General features: G+C 26.5%; 1 protein-coding gene across 1 annotated transcript in view; it reads left to right on the top strand.

Annotated features, from left to right (window-relative positions):
* LOC100215905 (advillin) overlaps nucleotides 1-21,185 on the top strand; it is a 58,874-nt gene that overhangs the window by 21,358 nt on the left and 16,331 nt on the right. Inside the window, exons 2-7 of the mRNA XM_065812441.1 lie at nucleotides 4,334-4,408; nucleotides 4,517-4,582; nucleotides 4,697-4,774; nucleotides 6,331-6,383; nucleotides 18,209-18,314; nucleotides 19,137-19,247. Coding sequence (XP_065668513.1) covers nucleotides 4,334-4,408; nucleotides 4,517-4,582; nucleotides 4,697-4,774; nucleotides 6,331-6,383; nucleotides 18,209-18,314; nucleotides 19,137-19,247 — 489 coding nt within the window. The remainder of the gene's footprint in view (nucleotides 1-4,333; nucleotides 4,409-4,516; nucleotides 4,583-4,696; nucleotides 4,775-6,330; nucleotides 6,384-18,208; nucleotides 18,315-19,136; nucleotides 19,248-21,185) is intronic.

The raw sequence follows: 21,185 nt of genomic DNA, 5'->3' as shown, positions 1-21,185 counted from the left end.
TTATGAATGTTCAAAATAAAAATAGAATAACTCATTTTATGTACTTTTATTATTTGTAATATTTTATTCAGAATAAAATAAAATACTCTTGAAGTAATGACTACAATTAATTAATTTGTCTTCAAAAATCACACTTCGCATTATTTTTACTTTTTTGCAATGTTTGAAGATTTTATTGCCTAAAAAATTCAATATGTGCAGTATCAATGATATTCTAAAAAAAATTAAACATGTGCCAAAGTACCTTACATTATTAGTAAATATGCGGTTTCAAGTGGTCTTTAAAGACAAAGCATTAACAATTAAGAAATAAAAAGGTCTTTTTCAAATTTACCAAAATGTTGATTTTGTAACATATCTGGTTTTTGCTTATCACGATTCAATATTACTTATTAAATCAAAATTTTTTTTTTTAATATTTAGAAAGATTTTGTAGAAGTTTCTACTATAGTTTATCTAATTAATCTTTTTTTGTTTGTTTGTTTGTGTTTTGTTTCTTTGCTAAGGAGGAAAGACAATCTTTTTCAATAATAATCAGATAATCTTTTTTTGGTAAGACTGGTGGAGCTTTTCCCAGAAATCCTGAAAGCAAAGCGTACTCAGTCAACTGATATTAATCTGTTCTGTTTTTCCTCTTCAATGTTGTAACGATGGATAAATTGCTGCATCATGTCGATGGCTCTTTCAGAATGGTCATTGACAACAATAAGCCTATTGGCATAATTTTCAAAAATTTTAAACGAAGACTGTGTATGCCAGTGGATCTTTCTCAGTACTAGCATTTTTTTCTCTCTCATTTCTGATGTCTTTCTTTTTTTTGTTTTCATTTTTAAAGTGTTCAGTCTTAGGCATTTTAAATGAAAGAATTGCAGTTGCAACTTTTTGTTTTTCATGCGAAGGCAAATCATCATCCCATAGAGCTAGTGGAATCATAGTTGATTCTAAATACCACTTGGCATAAAAACAGACCACAAACTCCGCAATAAACTTGATTTCTTTTTTTAGATTTTTGTTTTTTTGAACAGAGTCAAGTTGAGAAAACAAAAGCTGCATTTTCAGATAGTATATTGCTTTACCAAGATAACAGGCATGATGGATAGCTCCAGTTTTCCTGATTTTATAAACAGAAGGTGATAGATAAGTCACAACTAATTCAGCCAGCTCTCTTCTGTCTTCAAGTTTATCTTCTCCTGCTATCCCCTTACTTTCTATATATGCTTTGCAAAAGTTCATAGAATTTTCAGCAGCCTTTTCATTTATACTACCACTGACCTCCTTCCACTTAAACTTACACAGATTATTTGAGGAATAATTAAAATTAGGATGTTCAACTAGGCTCTTAAATTTTTGAAACAATAAGTTTTCAGGTCTTGTAGTCAACTCATTTGTTGTATGTTTCCAAAATTGCACCATTCTTAATTCTGTTATGTGATGCCTGCATGCTAATTTTAAAAGATATGTATTTAAATCGTTGGATATCTTTATGATTGAACCATTTTTGGTCCCGGTATTGCTTGCAATTGTATCAAAACAAAGACCTCCTACTTTTGGTTTAAGCTTATATTCCTTTAGTAGGTTCATAATACTTGTATATTGATCCTCACCAGAAGAGGTAGTTAAAGGAGGAACACCTAGTAGGTATGTCTTACCCTCAATTTTCACAAGAACTGCCAGCCTGTCAATCTTGAACTTTTTTTCCTTTATTAATTTCATAAAGAGTTTTTTCCATCAAAATGTATTGATAATGGATACGAATGGATAAGGAAAATCTTCAATTGCATTTTTTACATCCTCTTTTGCTAAGGTTGACATATTTTCATTTGCTAATTTCATCTTTCTAAAGGCTGTTAGTTTACTGCAATTTATATCTGTAAGTTCAAAACTAGCTTCAGTTAAAATGGCACTTGTCACTTTTTGCAAAACATTTGGCGAAACATCACTTAACGTAGCCATTAGGGCAACGTTCCCGGCATACACATCTACTGGAATTTCTGCAGTTACTGTACAGTTAGATTGAGATGGTTCTTTTAGATAATAGTTACTAGGCTCAAAATCAGAATCATAAGATGAATCAGAACTCAAATCAAAATTGAGTTCAATTTCATAATTAGATTTTGTTGATCGCACATCCTTCGTTCTATTTTTCTCTCTGTTACTCTCTGCTGTCTACAAGCATAAAATAATATTAATTATAGCAAAATGTTTTATAAAGAAATTATTACTTAATACTTTTAATTTTCAAGTTTTACCTTTCTACTAATTTTCTTATCCTCTGTCCCAAGAATAAACTTTCTTTCTCCTTCCTGATCTTTCAAAAACATCAAGTCTTCGAGCTTATCCTTGTCAGATCTTTTTTTGTCGGTCCTAATAATGTTCTTCAAATCTAGCTTGCCTACCCAAAAAACCTTTTTTAAGTAATTCTTGAAGTTTTTCTGATTTGTTAAATCTTTAGGAGAGCCTCTTTTTTCGTTTTTTTTTTATTATAATACTGCTTGTCAAGTTTAATAAGATTTTTGAATAGTTGAGTGTTACCAACAACTTCAAACCCTGCTTTTATTCAGGGTTTCTTAACCTTAGCTAAAACACAGTTACAATCCAAATTTTCATATCTTTCAAAATTTTTACGAAGCGAGCATGTAACCAAGCTGATTTTTTTGGTGGTTTTAGGCAGTATAGATTGCAGGTATGCTAGATGTTGTAGAATAACCATTCCTGTTGGAAGTTGAATATCTAAATGCATATTTGTTTTTGTTCATTACACTTTATTGAGATAATTTAGATCACTCTATCTTAAATATATAACATTCATTAAATTGCTCAAGTTTCTTAAAAATTAGAAATTACCTGTAACTTCTGGTTTAGCTGCTTTAATAATAAACATTTTCTTTTTTTTATTAGATCTTAACTTAAATTAGTTTTTAAACCTGCACTTTTCGTTTCCTTTAACATATTTATCGCAAGGTTTAGTATTTACCATTATCATTAATTTAAATAACCAAGAATATATTTGTAAATATTATAAAAGCCAGAAAAATACTTAATATATTATTTAAATATTTGCTATATTTTATATAGTTTTATTTCACTTGTTAAATGATATATACAACACATTATATCTTAATTTGTGTTTCATATCCCTACTTATTAAATTAAAAATATTGTAGTTGTAAGTTAAGAATGTATTTTTTTGTGTGGTAATGGTATTAAACATACCTAAAATGAGTTATTCTATTCTTATTTTGAATATACACTTTTAAAAACTGTATTATGAATCTAAATAACAAAGTTTGAATTTAATTGTTAAAAAGGTTATAAAAACAACGCCACACCACGTAATAAAAGTTTTTTAGCCAATTTAAAATGTAAATTATACCCTTTTTTGAAAAGAAAGAAAAAAACCATACTTTTTAAATCAATAATACAGATATTTATCTAAACCCTGAAAAAAAAATTTATTATAAATGTTTATGCTAGCCTTTCCCTCAAGACATATAAAGTAATCCGTTTTTGGTCATTTTTGGGTCCTTTTTTTTCCAAACGTGTGCTTTGAGGGCAAGGAAAGAGTGGTTCAATGGCGCTGAAATGTTTTATGAGTAAGTTTAAACATATTTGCTTCAAATCTAGAAGGTTTGGTTTTTCAAATTCTAGAAAATTTTTCTTCTGAACACCCCTAATATATATATATATATATATATATATATATATATATATATATATATATATATATGTATATATATATATATATATATATATATATATATATATATATATATCAAGCAGCCATGGTGTAGTAGTTAGGGTTATATATGGTGGAACATATATATATAACTGTATAGTACATGTATAGTAATTCATATTTGGAATTGCTTCCTACCATTCTATATTACTTTGCCTACTCTTTTTAGAGGACTTAGCCTACCTAATTATTACTCATTTTGCTTGCTTAGCAGCAATCTGCAAGATAGTACTTTTAAAAGCAAGATTGACTTCAATGATTACTGAAACAACTTTTAGTCTTTAAGTCCAAAGAGTACTTTCGGCAAGGCATCCATTCTTTCTATGTATGTTTAAAATCTTTGACAAATTAAATTTTATTCTTTTTTGTTAATAAAATAATAAAGACTCAAAAGTTCCAAATTAGTATTGTTAATATATATATATATATATATATATATATATATATATATATATATATATATATATATATATATATATATATATATATATATATATATATATATATATATATATATATTAACTATATATAAGAAGAATATGAATATATAAGAAGAATATGAATAATTATATAACTTTATGCTTATATTATTTATAGAAATTAAAAGTTGTAAAACAAGATCCTAAGTTAAATGGAAAGTTTTACAATGGAGATTCATACATATGTTTAAATGTAAGATGGCTTTAATTTTTGTTTACTTTTGTTAAAGATATTTCTTAAAGACTGAAACATGTAAAATTTAGTAAGTTTTAATAGTTAAAGAACATAAATATTTTTCAGACTCGTAAAGTTAGAGATAAATTAGAATGGGATATTCACTTTTGGCTTGGATCTGAAACAACACAAGTATTTATTGATTTAAATTTTTGCTATTTTTTAGTAAAACTCTTGATATTTATTTTTTGTAACAACAACAATTAAAAAATGATTTTTGAAATATTAGGATTGTTGTTTTTGCAGGATGAATCTGGAGTTGCTGCTTACAAGACAGTTGAATTAGATGATTACTTAGGGGGAGATCCTGTTCAGTATAGAGAGGTAAGATTATAATTTAAGAACTGTTGAATATATTTTTATACAAAAATATTTTTTTGAGTTTTATCGTTATTGTAATTGATACTGTTGTTGTTCTTATTGTTGTAGTTATCACTGTCTTGTTGTTTTCGTAAAAAAAAAGAAAACGTGTTTTAAATTTATTACTGAAATATATACCTTTACTTCTTGAAATTCAATTGTCATGACATTTTGTACTCTAGATACAAGTTATTATGACACAATCAATCTTTTAGTTTTTCTTTACAACTTATAAGATAATAAAATTAAAAATCATATTTATATTTATATTTCTATTTTAATGTGTAGTGGTTAATAGTGGCTGATTTCTGAATTGAAGATTTTCTCTCTCCATTTTTGTACCTTGGGATAAGTCTTTTTTAGATATTTTTCTTGATGCTTTTACTAATAATTTAATTAAATTTTATAAAAATTTATTAACATTATTGTGTTAATGTTATCATAAACTTGTAAAAGTAGTAAAACCAGAATAATTACAATTAAAATTGTTAGGAAATTAAAATAAAAATGTGTTTAATCAAAATAGCAAAAAAAAAAAAATGTAAATATATATATAAATTTAATATATAATATATATTTAATGGTTTATACTTTTAACTTCTATTTGTACAATCTATTTGAAATTTTAAAACTAAAAAAAATGTAAAAAAGTTTAAAAGAGTTGATCTAGTATAAATAGTCATTCAAAATAAAAATTTTTAAAAAATAAAGATATTTTAATAAAATAATAATACCTTTAAAACAACATTAAATTTGATGTTATTTGATAAGATTTCTGTAAGACAAAACAACATTAAATTTGATGTTATTTGGTAGGATTCAGGGAAAAAGTTTTGATTAAGCTTGATATTTCTGGTAATTTAAATGTGTTACGTTAGAGTAAAAGCAACTTAAAAGAGTTGTGCTAGTTTAAATAGTCATCCAAAATTAAAAGTAAAGATATTTCCATAACAAAATAATACCTGTAAAATAACATTTTGAGAAACTGTGTAAAATAAAGTTTGCTTATAGGATCAAAATAAGATGGGCTAGCCTGTAGTTTCGCATTTGTGTAGTTTAAATAAGCATAGGCAAAGTTTATTTAACTTCACGAATCAAAGTTGAATATTTGGTAAATTTCAGTATCAATGTTTAATATATAGCTATTCGTTATTATTTGCTATTTGTTTAATGAAAACACTATTCGGCAGTGCTAAAGTTTGGATAAGTTTTCATAATATCATTTGCTTAATTAAATAAATATTTTATATCTATTTTCCTTATTTTATAGATATTTTATAGATGTTGTATATTAATATTATATAGAGAAAATAAGAAAATAGTAAATCATTTAATTTCTGTTGTTGTTTTTATGTTACTATTTTTATTACTTAAATAGAAATATTTACTTGTACAAATATTAGATTGTAAAGAAATATTGTTGTTATTATTGTTGATATTAATACAAAAGAAAAATAAAAGATTTCATGATATTCTATCAAGTTTTGGTTTCGATGCATTATAATATTTTTATATTCAAGGTCCAAAGACATGAATCAAAAAAGTTTCTTGACATTTTCCCGAACGGAATAGAGTAAGTTTTTTTAAAGTTATTTAAAATCAAATATAGCTTATGAAAATCTTAATTTATTATTTAATTAATAGCTAAAAAAAAAATGTAAACAGTAAAAAAATGTGATGAAAAACTTTTCAACAACTTATTTTAGTTTGTATTAAATTTTAAGTTTGAAAATTTTTAAGTTTAATTTAAGAAAGTTTTTAATAATGATATGTCATTTCAATTAACCTTATAATGTCACTATATAATGTCACTAATACTATATAATGTCATTTCAATTAACTATATATTATTCTTGTTGCTTTTTAAATGCATACAAGTATATTTTTACTTTTATATTTCCAAGTTTTAAAACCAATTATATTTTTAACCAACTATATTTTAACTTTAAACTTGTACATTTTTAAATTTGTTTGTTGAAATTTTTTTTTTTTCAAAATCGTGATTTATTTACATTATAATTTATTAAATTTTTTATAATTTCATTTGTTTCTTACCTTATATTTAATTTTAACTTCATATTACAATGTTTCACTCCTTTCACTCTTAGTTATGTTATCATATAGATGTTGTAAGTATATAGTTGTTTGCTCTATGAAGGCTAGCAATTTATGTAGCTTTTGCAGTATTTATATAAAGGCACACCTACAGTAGGCAAAAAAATAAATGACACAAGCATTTTTTTTTTAGCTTTTTATAAAATAATTAAAAAACAGTTGTTAATTTTTGTTTTTAAAGAAAAAAACTATCAGTTATTTGAAAATAGCATTATATTGAAGCATTGTATTTAAAAATTGTCAAATTTAAGTTCATACAACAATAAATCAACTGCGTTTATATTCATCAAATGTTCTCTTGCAAAAAAAGAAAAAAGAAAATGGCACAAATAAGAAAAATAATAATTTAGGCAAAAAATTACGTTTCAATATTTGGTTGGCTACTCTTAGCCCAAATAACTGCTTGGAGACGTCAATGCATTTATTCCACCAGAGATTTCATATCTTTTGGAGTTTTTTCCCATTAATTTTCTCCCATGCTTCATTTACGGCTGCTTTTAGATCATTTTTTCTTTTGTAAGTTTGATCTCCAATTTTTCAGTCTAGAATGTACCACAAATGCTAAAAGACCAGGTAAACCATTCCATCACATTAATACCGTTCTTTTAAAAATATTCTTTTGTTGCTATGGCAGTATGTCATTGTCCTGTTGAAAGATAAAGTTATTTCCAAATCTAAATTTACAAGCAAAGGACTTTAAATTTTTCTTTAAAATGTCTATATACAAAGTATATAAAAAAAGGGATTTCAAATTACTTATTAACTTCTCTTCAGTTCTTACCATTATTTACCAAATCTACAACTATGTTTCGTTGAGAAATTGTCCTATGTTGTTTTATGCATGCAACTATAAATTCATCAATGTTGTAATGCGTATGTAGTTATGAATTTATCAATTTTATTCAATTAATCAATATCTTATGTGTTACGTATATATTTTATGTGTTACATATGTAAATATAATTTTAGATGTTAACCTAAATTTTTATTTTTACTCAAAAACTTTTAAAAAATACTGAATAAAATTTTTTGTCAATAATTATTTTGTTTAAAATATATTTTATATATTACATGTAAAGAAAATTCTGGTCATTATTTTTTCTTTAATCTTTGATTTTATACTGATGTCTGTTTTAATTTTATTTTTTGGGTTGAGGTAGCATGGTTGAGAAAAGGTTAAGTGGAGCTTATATACAGTGATATGTATTATTTGTAAACTGTCTCACTAAATTAGTTTAGTTTATATGGTTTAAGTATTATAAAATTTTAATGCCAATAATTGATTAATATATTTTAAAATAATCCTTTAGTAAAATCTTGCCAAGTAAAGCACACTTAAAAATCTTCGTAATAGTTGTACGCTTTGATGTTCATTTAAATTTTTTACAATTTTTTTACAGTAAACAGATAAGTTAAAAAGAAGAAACTTTAAAAAACTTGCTTGTTCCGTTAATTTTTTTTCTTACTGTATCTTTAAGAAAAAAAAGAACAGTATATCCTGAAAAATATTGCTTTTACTTATTGCTTTTACTATTCCCAACTGTTATCTTTGTCACATAGTATTTCATATGTATATCATGTTATCAGATAGTGTTTCATATGTACATCATGCAGTAAGTCATCAGAGACAAAATATATTGAATCCCATTTGAGGAATTTTTTTACTTTGTAATAAACTACTGTTGGATGCAATGTTGCTTGAATTTTTCTCCAATGAAAACTTTATAACTTTCCTTGTACAACAAACTTGTAGCGTTTGTTTGTTAGGCCAAAAAATTTATTTATAATGTTAGCAGTTAAATCTTCTGGTTTCAATCGAAGTTTAACATTTTTTCTATTTTTTTTTTTCTACAAGTATGTCAATGTCATTTGCCTTTTATTTGACTTTAAATATAATAAACTTATTACTACCAATAAATTTTCAAAAGTAAATTGTAAAAAGTAAAAAGTAATTGTAAATTGTAAAAAAATTGTAAAATTGTAAAAAATTGTAAATTGTAAAAGTAAAAAAAAAAACTTGTAAAAAAATTGTAAATTGTAAAAAAAATTGTAAAAAGTAAATTGTAAAAGTAAAAAAAAAAACTTCAAAACCTCTTTGCTCACTTTGAATTTTTTTTTAAATTAAAACAGTAAAATTAAAAATTGAAAGGACTTTAAATATAGATCTTGTTCAGTAAAGCCAAAAAATTGGTTTCCTTAACAAGAAAAAATCCAAGCTCTTTCTTTAGTTTTAAAAAGGACCTTGTAATTTTAAGCATAGTAAAAATAATCTCTAAGTATAAAAGTCAACTTAATAAGCAAGAAATTCTTGTGAGGTTATTTTTAAAACAAAATTGTTTTTTGGTCCCATTTAAAATAGAATAATATTTTATTTAAAATGGCTTTAAAATAGATTAACGATCAATAATAACCATAATTTAAAACTTCTTATTATAAATTTTATTCTATTAATAAATGGCGGAGAAGGGATGCATATCAGTTTATTTATATTTTTATATTCTTTTTTTTTTACTTGACCAGAACTTTTTATCAAGTATTTTCACTACCCTCATTTTTTTATTGTCCACAAGTTTGATTTTTATTTGTTCATCAATTTATTTGTGTAGTGCTGTGTATGTAATAACGCTCTTCTTTTGAGGCGTGGGTGATAGTGTTGTAGGTTTGAGTCCTCCTCCAGGATCAAGTTTTTGTAAATTTTAATGTTTTATTTTAGGAGGTCATTATTATTAATAATGACCTCCTAGTAATTGTATGTTTTCATTACATTCTGGTTACAGGTTTAATTCCTCCTCAGGGTGCTCTTTTTTCAATTTTAGTGTTTTTTCATTGATTATGATAAAAAAATATGTTGGCATTATATTGTAGTTTATATCCAACATTGTAAATCAATATTTGCTATAAATAAGTGGTGTACACTGGATTTTTAGATGTTTAAGTTTTGACACTTACAGGCATTGTGCAAACTCCAAACTTTGTATGTTTATGCTTATATCAAAAAAGAATGTAATAATAATGTTGCAACATAACAATAACAATGCTAAATAACAATAATTACACATTGTTAAATACTGTAACCTGTTGTAGTGATATATACATCTGCTAAAAAGTATAATCTTTTTTGTACTAAAAAGCAGAAAGTTCAGTAAACTAAAGGTTACCAGATCTGTTTCAAAGTAAATCTTTTGCAGACCTGTCAATGTTTACTGAATTATTAGATTTAAATTATAAAGTTTATTTTCCACTTTTTAGAACAAAAAAGATTATTTTTTAGCAAATGTTTGTGCTATATTTATTTTAAAACAAAACATTATTTAAAAAACAAATTTGCCTTATTTACAATTATTATATATATACAAAATTGTCAAACAAAATACAAATAGGAAAATATATGTTAAATAAAAAAGTTAAACAAAGGTAACAATTAGTAGATTAACAAACTACTAAATTACTAATTGTAGATACGGGAAACTAGTTTTGAATCCACATACTATTTTTTTGAGGATATTCCATGCCAGGCTGGCATGGAATCCCCTTGATAATTCCAATTCAAGCCTCATCTTCTTCATGATTTTTTTCTTATTGTGCTGCTGCAATTTCTAATTGTAACCATTACTTCCAAATCTATCACAAAAGCGCAAAACAGATGTCTGTTTACTATTGCTAGAAACCATTGTAAAAAGGATTTGTTTAACACCGCCTGCTGGTCTTCTCCATAAGATCTCTTCTTACAGTGTATCATGTAACATCTTTAAGATTATTGAATCCTTCCTCACCAATCATAGTATAAAAGTTGTCCTCAATAGACAGCAGTCTTCTTCGTTTCCTGTATCTTCAGGGGATCCTTATACTTTTTTTGCAAAAATGTATTGTAAACATAGTTAAACCTGCTCTTGCAGCCAACCTTTTTTTTTTTTTAAACATCTTCGCTTCCAACAAGGCTGCAAGCAACCACTAATTAAAGTTGGAAGTTACTGGAAGAGAAAAGATGAAGATTGTAGAGCGAAATAATGATTGACGGACAACTTAAAGGATTGCAAATTATATGAATCAGGAAAGCAAGATAAAGGAAACGAAATCCAAAGAGCTGATGTTTGAGGAAAAAAACTAGACGAATAAGCGTTTTTATAGCAATTAGGAACAGTCACAGAAAAAGGATGAGACTTAATTGAATGACGAGTAACACGAGAATGAATTTTAGTAGATGGCACAAGAGACGCTAGCTCTTTAGAGCAGTGCCCAGTATAGTATTTGTAGAAAAGAGAAAGAGAAGCAACATTACGACAATGTTATAATGGTTGGAGGTTGGCTGCAAGAGCAGGTCCAACTATGTTTACAATGCATTTTTGCACCTTGTCTAAAAGAGAAAGGACATCATTAGAATATCCACCCCAGATATGGCAACAGTATTCCATACAAGGCCAGGTTTGAGATTTATATAGATAGAGAATAGAATCCGAAGTAAGAAAGTGTCGAGCTCGATAAAGAGATGCAACCTTAGCAGATACGAATTTTGCAACTGATTTGATATATGGTTTCCAAGAAAAAAGTTAATCCTAGAAGATGAAGAGTAGATGCATAATTAAGATCTTCCTATATTTATGAGCGGTGATGTACTCATCGAGTACATCACCGTTCATAAATATAGGAAGATCTAAATTATTGTGATAACGATTGGCTGAAAAAAATTGAGTTTTTTTCTATATTGAAATTCACCAGCCGCTGTGAGCCCCATACTGTAGCAGAAGTGAGATCCTTTTCAAGCTCAAATGCCCCCTCCAAGTAATCAGAGAGTGATGGTTTCTTCTCATGACAAGAATAAATGGTAGTATCGTCAGCAAACAATGCCACCTTAGATGTGAGAATATCTGGAAGATCATTAATGTAAATTAAAAAGAGTATAGGGCCAAGGATAGAACCTTGAGGAACCCCTGAAGTTACAGAATAAGAAGAATAGTGCTGTCCATCGAGGACAACTTTTATGCTACGATTGGAAAGTAAGGATTCAATTATCTTAAAGATGTTGCCAGATACAAGAAGAAAGCTTATGGAGAAGACCTGCATGCCAAACTTTATCAAAAGCTTTTGAAATGTCAAGAGCAATGGCCTTAACCTCTCTACCTTTATCTAATGCACGATAAAACCTATCAGTTACTACTGTTAGCAAATCAGCTGTAGAACGAGAAGATCGAAATCCATATTGATGGTCAGAAAATAAGTTATTAGATTCAAGATGAGAAATTAAGTGTTTGTTAATTAAAGATTCAAAAACCTTGCTTATGATAGAAGAAGACTAATGGGACAGTAGCTAGACAAACAGATTGCTCTCCAGAATTTTTGAAGATAGCGGTAACATGCTGCTTTCCAACAGGCTGAAAAACATAACTCTGATAAACACTTGTTGAATAGTAGGGTGTAGTGAAAAAATTTTTTTTCTAAACTATAAAATTTAAATATTATTTTTAGATGTCCATAGACATTTTAAGATATACTATAAAAATTTTTTTCCATAACTTCAAAATAAATTACCAAAATGGGGTAAAGGGAGGAGTTATTAACAATAAACAGTCATAACTATTAAACACAACATATTTTTGTTAAAATTCAAAAACTGTCATTAAATTTTTATCTATTTCAAAATAATAATTGAAAAAAAAAATTAAAAAAATTAGTATTAGTGATTTTTTAAAGGAAGAGGGGCGGTGACAGGGGGGGGGGATTGAGCTTTGAGACCAAAGCTAGATAACAATTTTTTTTTTTGTTTACTACCCTTATTTTCCACATTTATAGCGGGAATAAAATATCAAAAATTTTGGCCCAACCTTTTCAAAAAATAAAAAAACTATATGAAGATTAGAACTGCAAAAATGAGCCTTTTATGGATTATGGACCCTGTTTAGTATAAATTAAAATGTAAATTCGTGAAGATCAAATAAGTTTAGAAATATATATACTCAATTTCAAAATATAAAAATTATATAATCATCTTTTTAGGTTTTTTTTTGTATTGTTTTTAGGTAAAAGTTTACGGTGATGGCAACCTGCTCGGATAAAACCATCTCTTGAATCATGTCCATAGACAGCAGCACAAGCTCTTGTTGTTTGTTTAACAGCCCGCTCAACACTTTGTGTGTGGCATGGTATGGAGTCAACAACCATGGGATTTACCTTAAAATCAACTATTGTCTCAGTAGTAAAGCTACATGTTTGAATTGGCTCAAATACATTATTATTAGAGTCCAAGAACATAACTCAGTGAGATTCTTAGCATCTATGTTTAAATAAGAAGAATGAATTTTTTCTCGGAAAGATGTTTCTCCTTTGTCGAAACCTTTTCTGATCTGTAGAATACGATCCACTGCAAAAACCCGTTCTTCCACTTCAGAACTGCAAAGCAAAGTGGCTAGAACAGCTTCACTGTGAGAAAACCAGGCTCCTGATATGACATATTTTTCAACAATATCCCTGGTAACCTGGTTTTGCATTTTTACTAATCGTAAGGTTTCTAAAAGATGTCTTGGACCCTCAATAAAAGACCACCTTACCTTTATATCAAACCACATTGGATAGCACCAACAACATATTCAACTAAACGACTTAAAGTAATAAAGTTTTCCCCAGACAGTCCATGAAGTGATACCCAAATTCGCATCAGTCTATTTGCAGTGGTCAACCATCTGCTGTGATTAACAGGACCACACTCCATCTTTATAAGATCTATAGGTATGTTACCTGAACGTATAGCCAAAATCATTTTATACCCATAGAGCTGAACAGTTGAAAGATCATCGATCCCATCTTGATTTAGTTCAATTGGTCTTTTACCAATGGTTATTGTTAGAAATGCCTGAGCTAATAGAAGTAATGTAGCACAATTCAATAGCTTACCCACGACTCCGCTAAACCCATTACTAGAAGTTGTTTTACCATCTAGTTTCTGAATAAGGTGCCTAAGCGGAAGCTCATTAGTATGCAGCATACATATAATCCATGTTAACTTTTTATTTAAAAGATCCTCAATTGTTTTCATAACCCCGCCTAATCTTCCAGTGCTAATAGCTGTAGAGTCTGCTCCAATATACTGTAAGTTTAAATCAAATTTTCTACACCAATCTGCTATAGGTTTGGCTATCATTAACGCAGATTTTTCGCCTACTCCAGGCTTAAGAGGGGAGAAATGGAATACATATTTTCCACCTGGTTCACTAGTGACAGTGTAGAAGTCCATTTTTATTGTTTTAGAATAATATTTTGATGTTGTTTTATCTTAATTATTAAAAAGAGTTAAATTGTTTCTACCGTCAAAAAATAATGTTTTAATTTCTTCTGACTGATACAACTGTAAATCTTCTGTCTGGAGCTTTTTCATTACTTTTTTTTTTCCCTATGAATTTTGTGATGGTCAATAATCAGTTTATTATATTTTTCATTAACAATCCCAATATCTATAAGAACTGCAGAAGAAATAGCAGCAGCTTCTCTGTTACTTGTTCTGTATCTTAAAACTGTTTGAGCAAGAAGAGGAAAGTGATTTGTATTGATGACAGATTGCTTTGATCCGTTGTCAATTTTGGTGTCCATTAACTGGCTAGAAGATTCATTTGCTTTCTCAATCACATCTACCTCTATTTCTTCATTAAAAAACTTATTATTACTTAACTCTACTTTCTTCTCCTCTAATTTTTTAAACATTAAAGGTTTTTCTTTCTTTTTGCATTGCTTAGCCAGCCGAGTATGTTCTTTTTTATCTCTACAATGTAATTGGTACACACTTTTCATTCCAACTTTCAATCTCTGAGCTCTGATAAACTTCAGCTTTATTTCAGGAATTTTCAAACCTAATGGACAATTACAAATTGGAAGAAAAGCACAATGAGAACATTTTGGGTCAGAACAAGTTGGATCTTCCTTGCATTTAATACTATGTTTGCAACAAAGAATATCAAATAGCGTGTCCATTTCATTATATAACTTATCTTTTTGAGTATTTGTCACTCTTCCCCAAACAGTTCGAGTAACTCTTTTCCACTCTTTTTCAATTCTCTGAACGATATAGTGATTAGGTTGAATTTGAATATTGATATTCACTTTTTTATACTGTACAACAACCTAAATAAAAAATATATATATTTAAAATAGCTATAATAATCAAAGAGTAGAAAACAAATATAATGTATAATAATTTTCTTAAAATATTAGACTTTGCTAACTTTACAAGATGAATTTTTGGCAGCTTCGTGAATAATTTCTTTTGACACATACTGAAGATTGGTGTCTAAGGACTCCATTTCTAACAACAGTAATTGTAAAACATTTCTGAGGGTTGGTAATTCAGAGGGTAACAAATCAGCACCAAGACCAATGAATTCTTTAACTTTTATGCTACCTGGGCAAGAATTACTGTGTCCTTTTTATTTTATTCATAACATGTACTAATCTATAAAAATTATATCTTTATATATATATATATAATATATACATAAACTTTAAATTTTTTGTGATTCTTTAAATCATAAAAATTAACAAAAATACATAAACATATAACAAAAGTTAATTAGTTATCCTAAAATTGATTTATTTATTAAACTTAATTATTTATGTCCCTAAACATATTTATAATTCTAGTTAAAATCTTTAATCTTTGCACATCAGAATCTAGAAAACACTTGCATTATAAAGGTAAACAACGCATAATATATAAAAAGTAACTTTACATACCATTAAAATTAGAGTTAAAGATTTTTGTTTTTTTATGAAAATATTTAATATTGTTTTTTATAGTAAAATATTTCACAAAGATAAAATAAATTGTTTTAATAATATAAAAATTGGTTTAGTAGTTAAAAAATAAGTGTTATTAATTTAATTTATGTAAACCTGTATTTTGTTTTTTATTCAATGTCTCCGTTTATTTTTCTTCCGACCAAAAATAGTAACTTTATTTAATTTAATCATTATAAAATATTTAAAACTTCATTTTGGTAATTTATTTTGAAGATATGGGAAAAAAGAATTTATAGTATATCTTAAAATGTCTATGAACATCTGAGAGTAGTATTTAAACTTTCAATTTCGGAAAAAAAGTTTTTTCACTACACCCTATTGAATAGTTTTGAGAGTATAGACGACAGCTCCGGAGAACACTTCTGCAAGACAATAACAGGTATGTTGTCTGGGCCACAAGCTGTAGAAGAGTCTAGGCAGGAAATCACTTTAGATACGAAAGCTGAGGTGATACGAATGTCAAGCAATGGATCAACCTGTTTGCTGGCAATAACAGGTAGAACGCAACTAATGGAATCAAGAGACGATATTGATGAAAAGTTTTTAGCAAACAATTCAGCTTTGTCTTTAGGTGAGGTGACAAAGTCTGAACTATACAAGTGAGGTGGAATTAAAGATTTGCCCTTATTATTAATACTATTAAAGATTCCCCAGAAGTCACGAGGGCCTACTTTTTGAGATGAGATACGAAATTTCATGACCTGAGAATAGCAGGCTTTGGCATTAAACAAAATCTTTTTACAATGGCAGTAATAAAGTTTTGCTAATTTCTAGCAGTAATAAACAAATATTTGCTTTCTGGAGAGTTGTTTTGCTGATAAATATGGAAGTAATGGTTTTGATTGGCAATTGCAGCAGCACAGTGTGAGGAAAACCATGGAGGAAAGTGAGGCTTGACCTGGAATCGTCGAGAGGGATCAAAAGATTCCATGCCAGTCTGAATACACGAAGTTATGTGAGAAGCACATTTGTCGACAGGAAGACAAAGGATTTCTACCCAAGGGCCATCACGAAGAAAACCACAGAAAGAATCCCGGAAAGAATCCCAGTCAGCTTTACTGTAGTTGTAAGAGGTACAATAATAGGGGGATTCAGGTGATGAAGAAGAATGAGATAATAGTTTTAGAGAGATCAAACTGTGATCAGAAGCACCTATGGGTGAGTGTGGAGAAATTGAGCACTGACTAGGATCAGAAACAAGACATAAGTCAAGTAGTGAAGGTAATTGATTCGTGTTGTCTGGAAAGTGAGTTGGAAAGTTGACTATTTGAGTTAGGGATTGAGAAAGGCAAAAGTTGTGGGGTTAAATGCTTGCAGAATCACTGACACTAGAGCCAAGCCATTCAGAGTAGTGAGCATTAAAGTCACCAACAACAACAATATAGGCTGATGGATAAAGAGAGAGGGCTTGGTCAATATGATCAGAAATAACATCAAAAAGAGTGCAGTCTTGAGATGAAGAAGAGCGATATAGAACAGAGAGAAATCTGATACAGTGAAGTGGTGCTAAACGAAAGCACATAAAAGAATGATCTGTGGATTCAAACCTAGTTTCACAACAAATGGGTGAATTCTTATGAATGTAAATGCCCAGGCCAAGCATGTGACTATTGCAGTCTTTATGAATTAAAGGATGATAACCATTAACACTAAGATTGCAAGATGAGACAGATGAACTTAAAATAATTTCAAAAAGAGCCCAGATATGGCAACAGTATTCCCAGATATGGCAACAGTATGGCAAGTAGGTCTGGTGAACTTTGAAAGAGATAAGACTCAACAGAAGAAAGGTTACTTCGAAGACCATGAATATTAGTGAATGATAGGTTTAGAGAATTTGGTGATGGTGATGGTTTTTTGTGTTTTACCTTAACCATTTTTGTGTTTAACCTAACACCATTGTCACATTGTTGTAATGTTGCTTCTCTTTCTCTTTCCTATAAATACTAGAATGGGCACTGCTCTAGTTCTCTTTTCTATAAATACTATAATGGGCACTGCTCTAAAAAGAGCTAATGTCTCTTTTACCATCTACTAAAATTCATTCTCGTGTTATTTGTCATTTAATTAAGTCTCATCCTTTTACTGTGACTGTTTCTAAGTGCTCGAAAAAATTTGTCTAGTTTTAAAAAAATAAAAAATAAAAAAACATGTACTTGTTGAAACTAACAATAAATTATAAAAGAATCTTACAAATATGTTCCACCTTAAAAAATGTAAAAAAAGAACTTGTTTTATATATTTTAAACCTCAATAAGTTCTTTCCTAAATAAGAAAAGATAAATTACACTAACTCATTCATTTGTTAAAACTGTGTGAATATATAAATGATACAAATATAAAAGTTAAAATAAATGTTTATGTTATATATTTATTTATATGTAAATATTATATGTATATTTAATTATTTTTTTTATATAAAATGGTATTTAATAGGAATTTAAAAAAATGTGTTATTAGCTTGATTGTTGTGTGGTTCCTAATAAGTTTTCATCTTTTTAGATACCTTGAAGGAGGTATTGAGAGTGGTTTTACTAAAGTTGATCGTGATAATTATACCAAGCGTTTACTTCATGTCAAAGGAAAAAGAAATGTTAGAATCGAGCAGGTAGTTTATAGTTGATCTAAAAAAATTACTTTTGTAAAGTTATTAACTTATATTTTGTAATTTTTATTGAAAGACTTGTAAAGAAATCATATCAGTACTTTTTTACAGAACCAATATTGGTAATGTATACAGAGTACATTTAAACAAAAGTATAGAATATTATTTTGACTTATTCAAAAAAGAGATCACTAAATGTTAATAAGAAAAAATGATCACTAAAAGTTAAAAAGAGAAAAAAAGAGATCACTAAAAAAGAGATCACTAAAAGTTAATAAAGAAATGCTAACAAATTTTTATTATTTTATTTTGTCTTAATTTAGTTAGTATTTCTTGTGAGTTTAGTTAGTGCTTCTCATAAAGAAAACTTTTTGTGTAGAAAATTTTAGTATTTCTTATGAGAATGGGGTAAATTAATTATTGTGCTTTCAAACTGTTTTGTATTTATGCATTGATTACTTGATACTTTGGTTATGAGTTCTAACACTATTTGATTGGTGAAAATTGTCTGGTCATTATTTTTTCATTGATCTTTTATTTGGTTTTTTATTACAGACATCTGTTTTATTATGATTTTTTGGGTTGAGTTGCATGGCTGAGATGAGGTTGAATGGAGCCTATATGTGAGCCTATATATACAGTGACATGTATTATTTATAGACTGACTTTAGTTTGCTGACTTTACTATGTGAATTTATGTTTTATTTTTCAATTAAAATTTAAAATTATTATTTTATTAAATTAAAAAATATAAATTTCATAGTTTATACGAAAGTTGATTTTTAATTTGTAATAATTTACTTTTATTATAAAAAAATTAATTAGGTTGAAGTCACCTACAAATCTCTAAATCATGGAGATGTATTTATTCTTGATGATGGAATGACAATATATTGTTGGAATGGTAAAGATTCTAGCAAAAGAGAAAGAATTAAGGTACTTAATCCTTCTTTAAAACTATCGAAAACCATAAGCTAGTATTAGAAAATTAAAAATGATTCTTTAGATAGATTATTAGATTAAAATTTTTAAATCTAACTTTATTAAAGTCTTTATGATATAGAAAGATTAAAATTTTTTAAACTTTATTAAAGTCTTTATGATATAGAAAGATTAAAATTTTTTAAACTTTATTAAAGTCTTTATGATATAGAAAGATTAAAATTTTTTAAACTTTGTTAAAGTCTTTATGATATAGAAAGATTAAAATTTTTTAAACTTTATTAAAGTCTTTATGATATAGAAAGATTAAAATTTTTTAAACTTTATTAAAGTCTTTATGATATAGAAAGATTAGAATTTTTTAAACTTTATTAAAGTCTTTATGATATAGAAAGATTAAAATTTTTAAATCTAACTTTATTAAAGTCTTTATGATATAGAAAGATTAAAATTTTTTAAACTTTATTAAAGTCTTTATGATATAGAAAGATTAAAATTTTTTAAACTTTATTAAAGTCTTTATGATATAGAAAGATTAAAATTTTTTAAACTTTATTAAAGTCTTTATGATATAGAAAGATTAAAATTTTTTAAACTTTATTAAAGTCTTTATGATATAGAAAGATTAAAATTTTTTAAACTTTATTAAAGTCTTTATGATATAGAAAGATTAGAATTTTTTAAACTTTATTAAAGTCTTAATGATATAGAAAGATTAAAATTTTTTAAACTTTATTAAAGTCTTTATGATATAGAAAGATTAAAATTTTTAAATCTAACTTTATTAAAGTCTTTATGATATAGAAAGATTAAAATTTTTTAAACTTTATTAAAGTCTTTATGATATAGAAAGATTAAAATTTTTTAAACTTTATTAAAGTCTTTATGATATAGAAAGATTAAAATTTTTTAAACTTTATTAAAGTCTTTATGATATAGAAAGATTAGAATTTTTTAAACTTTATTAAAGTCTTTATGATATAGAAAGATTAAAATTTTTAAATCTAACTTTATTAAAGTCTTTATGATATAGAAAGATTAAAATTTTTTAAACTTTATTAAAGTCTTTATGATATAGAAAGATTAAAATTTTTTAAACTTTATTAAAGTCTTTATGATATAGAAAGATTAAAATTTTTTAAACTTTATTAAAGTCTTTATGATATAGAAAGATTAAAATTTTTTAAACTTTATTAAAGTCTTTATGATATAGAAAGATTAAAATTTTTTAAACTTTATTAAAGTCTTTATGATATAGAAAGATTAGAATTTTTTAAACTTTATTAAAGTCTTAATGATATAGAAAGATTAAAATTTTTTAAACTTTATTAAAGTCTTTATGATATAGAAAGATTAAAATTTTTAAATCTAACTTTATTAAAGTCTTTATGATATAGAAAGATTAAAATTTTTTAAACTTTATTAAAGTCTTTATGATATAGAAAGATTAAAATTTTTTAAACTTTATTAAAGTCTTTATGATATAGAAAGATTAAAATTTTTTAAACTTTATTAAAGTCTTTATGATATAGAAAGATTAGAATTTTTTAAACTTTATTTAAGTCTTTATGATATAGAAAGATTAGAATTTTTTAAACTTTATTAAAGTCTTTATGATATAGAAAGATTAGAATTTTTTAAACTTTATTAAAGTCTTTATGATATAGAAAGATTAAAATTTTTAAATCTAACTTTATTAAAGTCTTTATGATATAGAAAGATTAAAATTTTTTAAACTTTATTAAAGTCTTTATGATATAGAAAGAAAAGAATGTTTATAATATATCATGTTTTTAAAATTTCTTTTGCAGAAATTTTTTTAGTTAGCAGACATGATTGAAATTGAAATTTATTTTTAAAATGTTTAATTTACTGAGAATATTTATTATTGATTCAGTTGCTTTGTTTTTTTTTTGATAGGTAAAGTAAAAC

Source organism: Hydra vulgaris, chromosome 12 (genome assembly GCF_038396675.1).
Source record: "Hydra vulgaris chromosome 12, alternate assembly HydraT2T_AEP".
Lineage (NCBI taxonomy): Eukaryota > Metazoa > Cnidaria > Hydrozoa > Anthoathecata > Hydridae > Hydra > Hydra vulgaris.
This window is presented reverse-complemented; position numbering and strand designations above follow the sequence as displayed.